An 11,991-nucleotide genomic window follows, 5' to 3' on the forward strand; every position below is an offset into this window, starting at 1 on the left:
TCACAATTCACGTCACGGCTTGTAATATGTTTAAAAGTTACAAATATAAACATTATAGAGGGGAAATAATAGTTCCCGTTATCATTCAAGTGGTTCAGTGACAGTCATAATATTATTAATGGTGTGACTCGGGTCATTACAAGGCCGTTGTATCGCGGACTCCACTTTGATCTAATACATCACAAATCACTTAAATTATTTTATTAGTGAGTAACTATGGAGTTTTTTTATACATTAATCTTGTAAAGACGGTTCTTTTACTCGAATAAAGTACCTATATAATTTTTAATTAATATGGAAAAATATTTTCTGAATCACGTTAATATTTGGATCGCCGCAAACTATAAAGTGTCTCGAATTAAAATATAGAGATGTTATTTTGACGGTTTTTTTACTTGAATAAAGTACCTATATAATTTTCGATTAATATGGAAAAATATTTTCTGAATCACGCTAACATTTGGATCGCCGCAAACTATAAAGTGACTCGAATTAAAATATAGAGATGTTATTTTGACTTATGCCATCCGGAAGACGTTTTTAAATCTTCACCAGAACAATATTAGCAATGTGTGTGTGAAGTAACTGTCTGTGACTTTATAAAAATTAAGCAATTGCAACAAATATATTCAAAATATATCCAACTATTTAAACAGACTCGCTTATAAACACTTATGCATTATTTTAACTATTTTTTTGTGTGTTAATATTCGAAAGTGATGTGAAAATTACCGGTTAAATTCTATTATTTTAATTAGCAATTTTAAGGATTCTTGAACTGACATTTTATTTAAATTATATTGAAATTCGAATTTACATATTTATTTTGCTAATAATTTTACATTAAACCTGATAAAGATGTTAAAAACAGAAGTTATTCTTAAACCGTGATTCATTTCATATCGTGGAACAGATCAGTAAGGTCATAGTGGAACGTAGTCATGCGTTTACACGGCAAGTGAACTAACTCGTTCTGAAATTAGTCATTTAGCGAGCCAACCACGCGGACCACAGACATGAGGTCTCTTGTAAGTATTTCTTTGTTTTTATTTTTATAAATCAACTAAACATTAGTTGTAGACACTTATTACAGAAATTTTATAATTCGTTAATTTATATATAATTAAACTGTGATATAATTATGTTTATTGATTTTTATTATTTTTATGTTTTGTTTTTTATCTGTGCTTATATTTACTTTTTGTTTATTTATGTTTACTAATCTCGAGAAATGTTTTTAAAGTATATTTATAAATAATTATGATTCGCAGTACGATTTAATATGGTTTCGTTATATTTTTTTAATAAATGTTTAAGTTTTAAAAGTTTATATTAAATGACAAAGTTTCGTGTACTAATTTAATAAAAAGTGCAAATATATCAAAAACTCGGTGCCCAATATGAACAGTGTAAAATTTATTAGGTATATTTGAAAAAATACTATTATTACATTGTGTCACTTGTGATTTTAATGATTTTTTTTAATTTTAAATGAACAAAGGAACAACAAGTAAACTTTTTTTATGAAAAAGGTCGAATACAGCGACCTTTAAAGATCACCAGTTGGGACCTCCAGTACCTAATCATAATTAGTGATGTAGTATCGCAAATAATAACAAATAATCCCGCGTTGTGTTTTAATTTACATGAAATATATAATAATATAATTTTATTTGATAATTTAAATTTTATACGTGAAGTATTTAAGTTATGTTAAGAGTTTGTTCAATATTTAATCACTCTTATCGTTGTAGATGATTGCTATTTCAAATGTGTATTTAAAAAAATAAACGTATTTATGTTACTTAAAGTTTGTTTGATTAATTAAATAATTACTTATGTTTAATGTACGATTCAAGTTGTTCTCGATGTTTATTCGTAAATAGCTCGTCCCAACTTCATTCGGGTGATGAGAAATTTATTTATTTTAAATTTATTCTTAAATATACAAATCCTGGTTACGATCGCAAAGCCATCTTAATCACCCAGGACTCGTTCACATACAACAATTTATCAAAAGTAGTTGGTTTGGTCATCGTTTTAGAGGAAGTTCAATGACATAAACACGTACAGAATATATGTATATAATATTTACGTAAACATATTTCCGGATACGAATATTTCCTTTTAGAGAGGATGTTTACAAACTAAAGGCATTTCATCTTTGATTTCACATTTAAATGTGAAAATATTTTCGCTTCTGATGAGTTCCTGTTATAATGCACAAGTGTATGTCCAAACACAGAAAGTTCGGGATTTTTTTTTTAAGTTAACGCTTAACGATAATGCCATACAGAAACACGCTAATTTTAAATTCTGAGATGTTTCATTCCCGTATTCATATTGTTTTTTAGTCATTTCATGACTAATTGATGAGTCTGTTTTGTTATTACAAGCTTTTATTTAACGACACTTGTTAATGTGTAACGTGTAGGTAACCTTGCAAATATTTTCGTTCTAGTCGTCGCCCTCGGCTTCGTTCACATAAAAGTATTCTATGTCCTTCCTCGGAGTTTGAATCGTGCTAAATTTTATCAAATTCGGCTTAGTGGTCGTGAAAGCGTAAAAGACAGACAGAGTTACTTTCGCATATATAATATATTTTATATGTTTCCAGTCAAGCTCAGCCGATTGAGCTGAAACGTTCCACACAATACAATAAAATATTTCCATAGCCTGTTACAAATAGTTCTTATTAGCCTGTCTGTGTACCACTCATATATTCAACCGCTTGCCAGACCGTCTGTTTGAAATAAAATAATCTTGATTTATATTTGTAATACAACAATTATCCTCTCAACAAATTCGCTGGCATTCAAAACGTAATTTTTCACGACCGGCGATTTCATATAAATTCAATATCAGATGTATTTATTTATCTCTACTTCTGCATTGGAATCGACTATACAGGTCACACGAGAGAAGTGGTGCCAACTTGTAATTCAACCAATCGCATGAACCAACGAAATACGGGAACTCGATGTGACGGCAAATCCGACACAACTCGAAAGAGTTCAGGACCAATGGCTTTAGGTGCTCTCCGAGGCACAGAACACACGTCCAACTACGGGCTGTTGAAAAACTCGATGCCTTTTTATCAACCCGACTTGGGATCTGAGGCCCTATATCAAGTCACTAGACCAACATCATTATCTATACTAACATTATAAATGCGAAAGTAACTCTGTCTGTCTGTAACGTTCTTATGGTGAAACTTTTAAACAAAATTAAGCGTAAATTGCTATGAAACAAGCTTGAACCCGAAGGAAGGATATAGGCTTTACTTTTTTATAATACTAATATCTGACCAACCTCTAAAACGCGAGCAAACACGCGGGCGACAACTTGTTATATAAAATATTTAATAAAAAATTATATACTTTTTCAGATTTTATTCGCCGTCGTCTTCCTGATGACGGTGTTCGTGTATTCATCACCAATAAACCCTAAACGCCTGTTAATCAACAGACCGAAGGAACATGACATTTTCAAACGATCAGCGCAAGTAAAAGGAGCGAAACCGGGAACTAAAGGTTAGTATTGTTCCTTGCAACCATTTTAGTTGGTAGAGGACTCTGGGTAGTGGGTAGGTACCTCGAGGTAGGTGTCAAGCAGTGTTGTTGTGCTCCGATTTGAAGGGCAGGCACAAAGGACGTAACATCTTGGATCCCAAGGTTCGTGGCGCTTTGATGTTGTAATGGTTATATATGTATATTTCTTACGGCATTCATGTTTACGGTTGATAATGACTACTAACCATCAGACAGCCTATTAGCCGAAAAAAAAACAACTCATTAATTTTCCAGCGATAAAACTGCATGTCTTATTAAAAATTTAACATTATTCCGTTTCAGGGTACAACCCCCCACCCCCTGTAGACTTACGGAAAGGTGAATTCATGTGTGGGAACAGCGTCTGTAAACTCAAGCCGGGAGAAATACCTAAAGGTTGCAATGGGATCTGTCAGTACCCGTTAGATCCAATGCCATAAGTATTAACATATGTACCTATGTATATTTATAAAAAATAAATATATCTTGCCATTACAAATAAAGCTTAGAAAAACGAAGTTGTCGTTAAAACGGATTTTTGTCTTTAGAGTGTATTTCAGACGTTTCTTGTGTACATAGAGTTGCAACATTAAAAAAAGTATTTACGAATATATTAAAATAACGTTGTTATAATCTATGTATGTACCTGACTAAAATGAACTTAAAAAAGTAATAAGAATAAGGAAATTATAAAGAACTCCTTAAAAATTCTGTCAGCAGGGCTCCTCAGTCAGTCATAATGTTGGCTTGTGACTTTTTTTTCTAATTTTATACATTTATTAATAAAATAAATAAAACGAATTATTAGTTTTATTTTATTTGTGGAGTACAGATGTAAAAAGATATATCTTCGTGTATAAAAAGTGTCCCTTAAAATATATGAAATTAAGATGAAACTGCTGTAATTAAAATGAATACTCATTCATTTTATATTTATATTTTGAAATTGTAATTGAGGAAATTATGTACCTACTCAATTAGGTACTTTTTATTCATAAAAAGTATTCCCTATGTACAATAATATATTGTATATAATATGATGAATGGGAGATTGCTTATTTAATATTAAAGTAAAACACAAAACAGTTATAAAATTGATTTATTTATCAATTTTCTTCCTCGACTCCTCCCACTTCTTCTGGGACACTTTGAACGTGTTGAGGTCCAGCTTGGTCGCTATCAGCCTGCCGTAGTTGGTGCTGTTCAACAAGTTACTCTTATCCGACAGCTCTGTCATTATTTTGACCTTCTGTTCCGGAGACGATGCTTCAAAGATTTGCTCGAAGGCTCTAGACCCGTGCTGAGACAACGCTAGCTTCTGATAATATCCCTGGAGACAAAATACACATTAAAAAATATTTCATTAAACGTTAGTACGTTTTATTAATTGAGTGTAGTTATTTTAGTATTGCTTCACCTGTTTTATAAATAAGGCGACAGTTTCATTCTTAGCCTAAAAGAACGGGGTTGATGTCTTAAGGCCTAAAAAGAGCAATCAAATGTGCCAAAATATACCAAATCAAATTAATTGTTTTTTTTTTGGTTTAACATAAATTATGTTAGTATTTACAATTATTGTTTAATCGAACCTGCGTTGGTCCAGTCTATATCATAATTTCAACATCTTTATCCAAAAAGTATTACTTACAGTTACTTAGTTAGTTACACTTTACTATTAATTTTGTCTTAATAAAACTTTTTAATTTCTTAAATAGTAAATTGATTATAACCGGAAAATATAACATTAATTTATTGCTGACTTCCAGGCAGGATATATTACATACATATATAATTGTATTTAACTAACATGACTGTATTTTTAGATATTGAAAAAGAGTAACTACTGAGTTCTTCTCGGTAGAATCTACATTCCGAACCGGTGGTAGCTTTAATTAATATAGTTTGTTAAATGACGATTCAAAAGTGCTTGTTGAAGCCTACTCGAATTAAGTATATTTTGATTTGATATTGTTCTAATAGAACAAAACTGGGACACCAAGCGATCACTCGATCCAAGACGGCCGTCCAGTCTTGATACAAATATGTACATTTTACTCAATTAGTGAGTACTGAGTTTCTACTCAGGCAAGAAACTTACTATTTACTCTAAGAAATACAAATTATATTGTGGAATAGGGCGAAGTACCTTCAACTTCCATATGAGCTTGTCCCTCGCCTTGACCCCCACGAACTGCCCGCGACACAGCGCGTCCGCCACGTGACAGCCCTTCGGATCGCTGAATATGTACAACAGTTCTTCTGAAGAAAGTTCTAGAAGACCAGACACCGGCTTCGCTGGACGCTGAAAATATACATAGAATATTCATTAAATCTAGCAATTACAAGTGTCTAAACGCTAAAGGCTTGAAATATTTATAGGTATAAGTTTTTCTTGAAATAATAATCAAAACATAGTTGATGATTATGTCCTCCTGACCGATTCAGCTAGTCAATTGTTATAATCCGATAGGACGGTAGATCCGACAAGACCGGAAAGAGTCTCGGCGCAGGACCAACAGGTGCAAGTACAGACTTCAGGTGCTTTCCGCCAGATTAATGTAAAACTTGAAAATGTCAACAATTTTTTTAGTAAATATCGGCTTGTGGTTGGAAATATTTTTTTGGCCCGACATGTGTTATTTGCTTAAATACCTGAAAATCCAGTATTGTCTGCATCACAACAGACCCGTGGACGTTGATGAAGTAATCCTTGTTGTTATCGTTGGTGCCGAGGGGCAGCATCTTCAGACACTGCACCGGGAAGTGTTTCTGATTCTCGGCGTCCGAACAATTCAGTGCCTTTTCTAAATTCTGAAAAAAATAAGTACATAATTAATATATGTACAACATTTATATACAAATAAGTATGCGATAAAAATAATAAAGATATATTTATTTTTTAATTAAATATTTATACGCATGTTAAAAAAAAACAACTATTATTTTTATTTTTGTCAGTAATTTTTTAATCTACCCAAAAGGTTTATTGCCACGAGTGTCTCCCCAACTTCATGCGAAGGAGGAACGCGTATGTGAGAGCTGGGTGTAAGTCTGTCTGTTGTCTTGTCAATCTTCAAAATAGGTGAATTAATATTAGATGCAATTGGATCATCTGGAGTATTCCAAGGTACCGTTTAGCGTCTATTTCATTAAAATCGCTCGAATCTTCCAGAACTTATACATTTAAATATTATTATTATGACTCTGAAAGGTATTCGTTATTGTCTGATCTCGAGGCTTAAAACCAATTCAGGTCAATAGAGTAATTGAGCTTTGTTTCGAAAAATTCTCAGCAACAGTCCAGGGTCTGAAAATTGGAAATGTGGACACCCGTTCCGAAGCACGGGCTGCTCCTGACTCTGAACTCTCTTCGGTCATGTTGGATTTGCTGTCCCATCGGATTATGAAACTGAGGGAATAGAGTTCGTCGGTGATAGCGCCCACACTTGTACACTATATGTCCTGCGTAGTTAACTGAGACTTGAGATTGGCCGAAATCGGTCAGGGCGACATTATTTTTCAGGATTTTTCGCCTTACACTAACTCAATCCTGAAATCCGTTTAAAACTCACCTGTATAAACTGGATCTGTTTCGCTTTTATCCTGAGACAAGCTTTCGCCAAAGCTACCAACACGCCAGTGTTGCCGCACGCCAACAGAGCACCAAACTTGGGTGACAGTTCTTCAAACATTGGCTCAAACTGGGAAAAAAAATTACACATTTAGGTATTTGAATTATTTTCATGTCTTAATTAGAGTAATAAGTTTTTCACTTATAACGCGTTGACAACTACCGAGCGTGCGTTAAAATGAGCGTGTGTTACATCCTTTTATTTTAAAGCAATGCCCCATTTTTACTCTAATATTCCAAATAACCCCTCAAATTAAAATTAAAGCTTATGCTAGGAGTGAGGACGACGATAGTCCAAGGGGTCAGGATCGAACCTGCGACTTGTTTAACAGCTAGGTAACCCGTAAGCTATGCTGTGTCATTATCATCATCAAACATCTGATTCGCGCGATCGTTCTCCTTATCAAAGCCACGTAAACATCGACTAAGCATTTGAAAATTGAATGGTGCCCAATCCAGTGGGTTGACATATTCCAATCATCCTTATCGGCTCTTGACAAATAAAATGTAAATAATAATTTATAAAATGTGATCACTTTTGAATTTAAAGTTAGAGGCTAATCTTTCTGAGTCAGCCGGATTTATATTATGTATATTCACAGTAGTATTGATCACTTTGATAAAATCAGTGATAATCATTGTATGTGCACAAGAAGTAAGGATAAGCTTATAACGCCAAGTTTCCGACTCCGCAAAGTCAATAAATCATTCTTGGGGTATGTATAAGGTAAATTCTGCAGAAATTTTTAACTTTGCCGTTTCATAGATTCAAGTCAATTGTAAAAAATAGATTGGTAAAGAGGAGGAGAGGAAAGAGGAGGATTATTCGATACAAAATGATATTAAAGATAAAAAAGCGTGGAGTTAATGCTTGTTGACTTCCAGGCAGGAGACATAACATACATATATAATTGTATTTAACTAACATGACTGTATTTTTAGATATTGAGAGTAACTAATGAGTTTCTTGCCGGTTCTTCTCGGTATAATCTACATTCCAAACCGGGGTGGTAGCTTTACTTTAAATAGTTTGTTAAATGACGATTCAAAAGTGCGTGTAAAAGCCTTCTTGAATAAAGTATATTTTGATTTTGATTTTACAGGTTTATCTATAAGGTTACAATGAATACACGCCTGATATTATTTAAATCACATTATAATTTCTGTGTGTGTGTTGGAATATCTGCATAAAGCGTTCTAGCTGTATATTAAAACATACCTCTTCCTTGACGTTGCAGTTGTCTATCAACCGTTGTACGGTGAAGTTCAACATTGGCATGGTAGCGAGCTGACCTAACCGGTTGATGAAACACCGAGCATATATCTGTGTGTACATTTTCTTCCTAGACACAAACAGCGCTGCTTCTAATAACCTATAATAAAAATAAAATAAAATTAGTGTAATGTTTATTTCAAGTCCACTCAAGGGCTTTACTTGGTTGTACGGCTTTGTGCTAGCTCCTCTGGGTAGGTAGTACCGTAGTGTTAGCCAGTCAGCGAGTGAGCCAGTGTAACTACAGGCACAACAGACATAACATCTTAGTTCCCAAGGTTGGTGGCACATTGGTGATATAAGAAATGGTTAATATTTCCTTACAACGCCATTGTCTAAGGGCGGTTGTGATCGCTTACCATCAGGTGGCCCTAATATTCAGTGTTCAAGGTACATAACATCTTAGCTGCCAAGGTCAGTGGAACGTTGTAGATCTGAGAAATGATTATTATTTCTTTGCAGTACCAATGTCTATGGATATTGTTGAATAATCAGGTTTTGCATTTGCCATCTCTAATTAAAAAAAAAGCATTTAAAAGTTAATCTCTTATAATGACTATAGTGAAATAAAACATTGTTATATTAACACATCATTTTCCATAAAAACTGACCTTTGATTAAACATATTACATCAATAAAAGCTATAATATAAAATAATATTAGATATATACATTACACCAAGGTACGACTGAATGTATTAAACTAAAATTTGTGTAAGATATTGCCGGGAATCTGAAACGCGACATAATCCTAGGAAGTCGTTTATTTTTGTTACTCTGTAAGCGTTTAATAATAAATAATAATAAGTTTACTATTCTCTGAAAATCAAAGTACCGCTACATACCTGACGGCTGATTCACTCTCGAATACAGGCGGTAAGTTACCCGCTGTTAACTTTTGCTCATCTTTTGTGTTACTTGCATCTATATCGATTTTTTCGTCTTTCTTTTCATCTGTTCCCGTCGCCATCCAGTCTTCAGGCGCAAAACTTTCATTCAAAAGTTTCTTTATTAAGCTCTTTGTTAAATTTTTATCAACGTTTTTCACAGCGTATAACAGAACTTGTAACAGAGCTGATGTAATGTTCTGGTACGGTAAGTCTTTAAATTGAGGCCACGCTGACAGTCGATTTCCAAAGTCTTTGGCGATTTCTTTGAACTCATCCGGTACCACCTTATACTTCATCTCAGTTTGATGCGGAGGTATACCTTTTTTATCCTGTATTGCCTCTCTGAAAAGATTCACTTTAGGTTTTTCTCCCGGCAGCAAGGTAATACCGCTCAGACACTTTAATGCACTTCGTAGTATATGATTAGCGTATTGATCCCAAACGAAATCTTCTAAATTATTCAATGCATATTTACATATCTTTACCGTAAATTCGTGACATATATCAATGTGTTCTTTTGTATATTTATCTGATGGATTTTCTAATTTAACTTTTTTCTTCGGTACCTCCTCCTCTTCCTCCAATTCATCATTACTTTGTAAATGTTCCGTTGCTCTTTCACAAGATACTCGTAGTAAAGTTTCTATAATATGACTTGTGAAATTATCTGAACATAATCTACGTAGCTCTGGTGACAGTACCTCTATGTACCTCTGAAAATCCTCTGGTGAGGCATATGGAAGGAGCAGTTCTACGAGACGACAGCCAAGTTGATTCCCGACAACATTCAACTCTTCACCCTTTGTTCTCTCCAATACATTGGTAACCAGAGACTCTGTAACAAATCAATCATAAGTTTATTAGCAACTGTATTTGCAACCTATTGTGGTGAGACTTTTGTATGTTTTTCAGCCACTGTGTAGATTCATAGCTCAAAAAAACAAGCTTGTTGTTTAGTATGTTTGTCCCTCAATATATACTTTCTGTGTACACCTCAAAGGGAATAAGTTGTGCAGAAATGTATCAACCAAAGAATAACCAATAAATAAAATGTTATATGTTATGTGTCTTTAAAATAATTGGCATAACATTACACATAATCTCTATCTATATTATTAAGATATAAAATATGTATTTTATTTTATTTTCATTAGGACAACCAACAGAAGATACAATATTACATCTAAATTACATTTCAAAATTATCAAGGCAAAACTTACACAACTTACAGGTAGTCTCACCATGCATTATCATATTACACAATGTATGTATTGAAAATATAAATTAACATAAGCAATAATTAAAAATAAGAAGTTTAATACATTTTTTTTAACTATTATATAATGAATAATAATGAATAAAACCAATAAGATAACCATAAAATTAGAATTAAGCACAAATAAAATTATTTATTTTTCGATTGAACTGAGGGCAACTATCGTGACATATGTCTAAATCTTTTATTTGAATATTGATGGTGATGTATAACAATGATAATTATGATATGATGGAATTTTTTCCTACTTGCATTCTATATAATCTGATATAAAAGAAATGACTCATATTAAGTTTATATTGTATGTTTGTTAATAGAGAGTAATCTCTGGAACCAACATCCAATTCTAAAAAAAGTTTTACTTGTAGAAACCTACAATATTCTTGAATGTAGTTATAGGATATAGATTATGTTTATATATCATTTTCATATTAATAAATTGTAGGGTCACTAGTATGGTTATATACATACACAATTGAACAAGGTCACTGCCACTATAAAAATGGTTTCATCTTTTAAATCTTATCAACTTCTAATGTATCTGTTGGGTTGGTACATTTCCGCACAACACTGACCATTTGAAACAAGTAAAACCGGAATGTATAGCCAATACTCTTATGAAAATAAACCACCCACATAACTAGATTCGGGATATCTTTCTATTAATATTTAACATTTTATAGGGAACGAATGGAATAGACTAAAATTAAAAATAATTACAAACTTCGTTCGTCAGGATCTTCAATTCCTTGCTTTATAACGTCCAGAATTCCAACAAAATATTGATACAGTTCTTCCGGTATTTTCGTTCCGCGTCCCATTTGACCCTTTTTTGCATATTTCTTTGCATTTGATAAGAAATTCTTACGCTTCTTTCTATGCCTTTTCTTGTTTGGATCAACGGATTCTTCGCCCATTTTGTTTAAAGATTATTTTAGTTATTAACAAAAACAATAATAGTATAGTGTGCTTGTGAGGTTATGTGTCAAAATATTACGTCAAAATCATGCTTCATTGTTATGTATGTTTTAAAATAATTATTGAACGAAGTTCAAATTTAAACAGCCTAAAATGTTTTTAGAAGTAAGTGTTGGTCAATCCTTGTATCACACTGGAGTAACTATTAACACTATTTTGACTATTATTCCTGATTTATTTACTTTTATTAAAATAATAATATGATGGGGTAAACTCACTTGCCCCGAAAAGCAAGTAAAACCGTTGCTCTTGAATTTAAATACTTTCCGGTCGTGCTGGATTTGCCGAATAGAGAGTACATCTGTGCTTGCGCACACACTAACGATGGAGTTGTCTAGTCTTGAAAATGACCCGTGTGGCTGTAATCGGTCAGAACTCAATAATCAATCAGAA

At 33.0% G+C, this 11,991-nt stretch overlaps 2 protein-coding genes across 2 annotated transcripts; one reads left to right on the forward strand and one right to left on the reverse strand.

Moving 5' to 3' along the window:
- Positions 1 to 921: 921 nt before the first annotated feature.
- On the forward strand, positions 922 to 4,352 carry LOC125073422. The gene is made up of 3 exons (XM_047684245.1): positions 922 to 1,028; positions 3,389 to 3,533; positions 3,855 to 4,352. The coding sequence occupies exons 1-3, from the start codon at positions 1,017 to 1,019 to the stop codon at positions 3,989 to 3,991; spliced, it is 294 nt and encodes a 97-aa protein (XP_047540201.1). The 5' UTR covers positions 922 to 1,016; the 3' UTR covers positions 3,992 to 4,352.
- A 282-nt stretch (positions 4,353 to 4,634) lies between these two features.
- LOC125073323 (nucleolar protein 9) lies at positions 4,635 to 11,629 on the reverse strand. Its single transcript, XM_047684104.1, has 7 exons — positions 11,345 to 11,629; positions 9,300 to 10,179; positions 8,402 to 8,555; positions 7,124 to 7,252; positions 6,204 to 6,362; positions 5,698 to 5,853; positions 4,635 to 4,881 (listed from the first exon to the last, which is right to left on the reverse strand). Exons 1-7 carry the CDS (start codon positions 11,535 to 11,537, stop codon positions 4,651 to 4,653), a joined length of 1,902 nt encoding a protein of 633 aa, XP_047540060.1. The 5' UTR covers positions 11,538 to 11,629; the 3' UTR covers positions 4,635 to 4,650.
- Positions 11,630 to 11,991: the final 362 nt, after the last annotated feature.

Source organism: Vanessa atalanta, chromosome 24 (genome assembly GCF_905147765.1).
Source record: "Vanessa atalanta chromosome 24, ilVanAtal1.2, whole genome shotgun sequence".
Taxonomy (NCBI): Eukaryota; Metazoa; Arthropoda; class Insecta; order Lepidoptera; family Nymphalidae; genus Vanessa; species Vanessa atalanta.

What these genes read in the sequence shown, in the direction of transcription:
- LOC125073422 (XM_047684245.1), top strand. An exon ending in AGCGAAACCGGGAACTAAAG is followed by an intron (nt 3,534 to 3,854) that starts GTTAGTATTGTT and finishes ATTCCGTTTCAG; the next exon opens with GGTACAACCCCCCACCCCCT.
- LOC125073323 (XM_047684104.1), bottom strand. Translation starts at nt 11,537, where the DNA reads ATGGGCGAAGAATCCGTTGATCCAAACAAGAAAAGGCATAGAAAGAAG. An exon ending in GAGAGTGAATCAGCCGTCAG is followed by an intron (nt 8,556 to 9,299) that starts GTATGTAGCGGT and finishes TTTTTATTATAG; the next exon opens with GTTATTAGAAGCAGCGCTGT. An exon ending in AGACAATACTGGATTTTCAG is followed by an intron (nt 5,854 to 6,203) that starts GTATTTAAGCAA and finishes GTATATTTTCAG; the next exon opens with CGTCCAGCGAAGCCGGTGTC.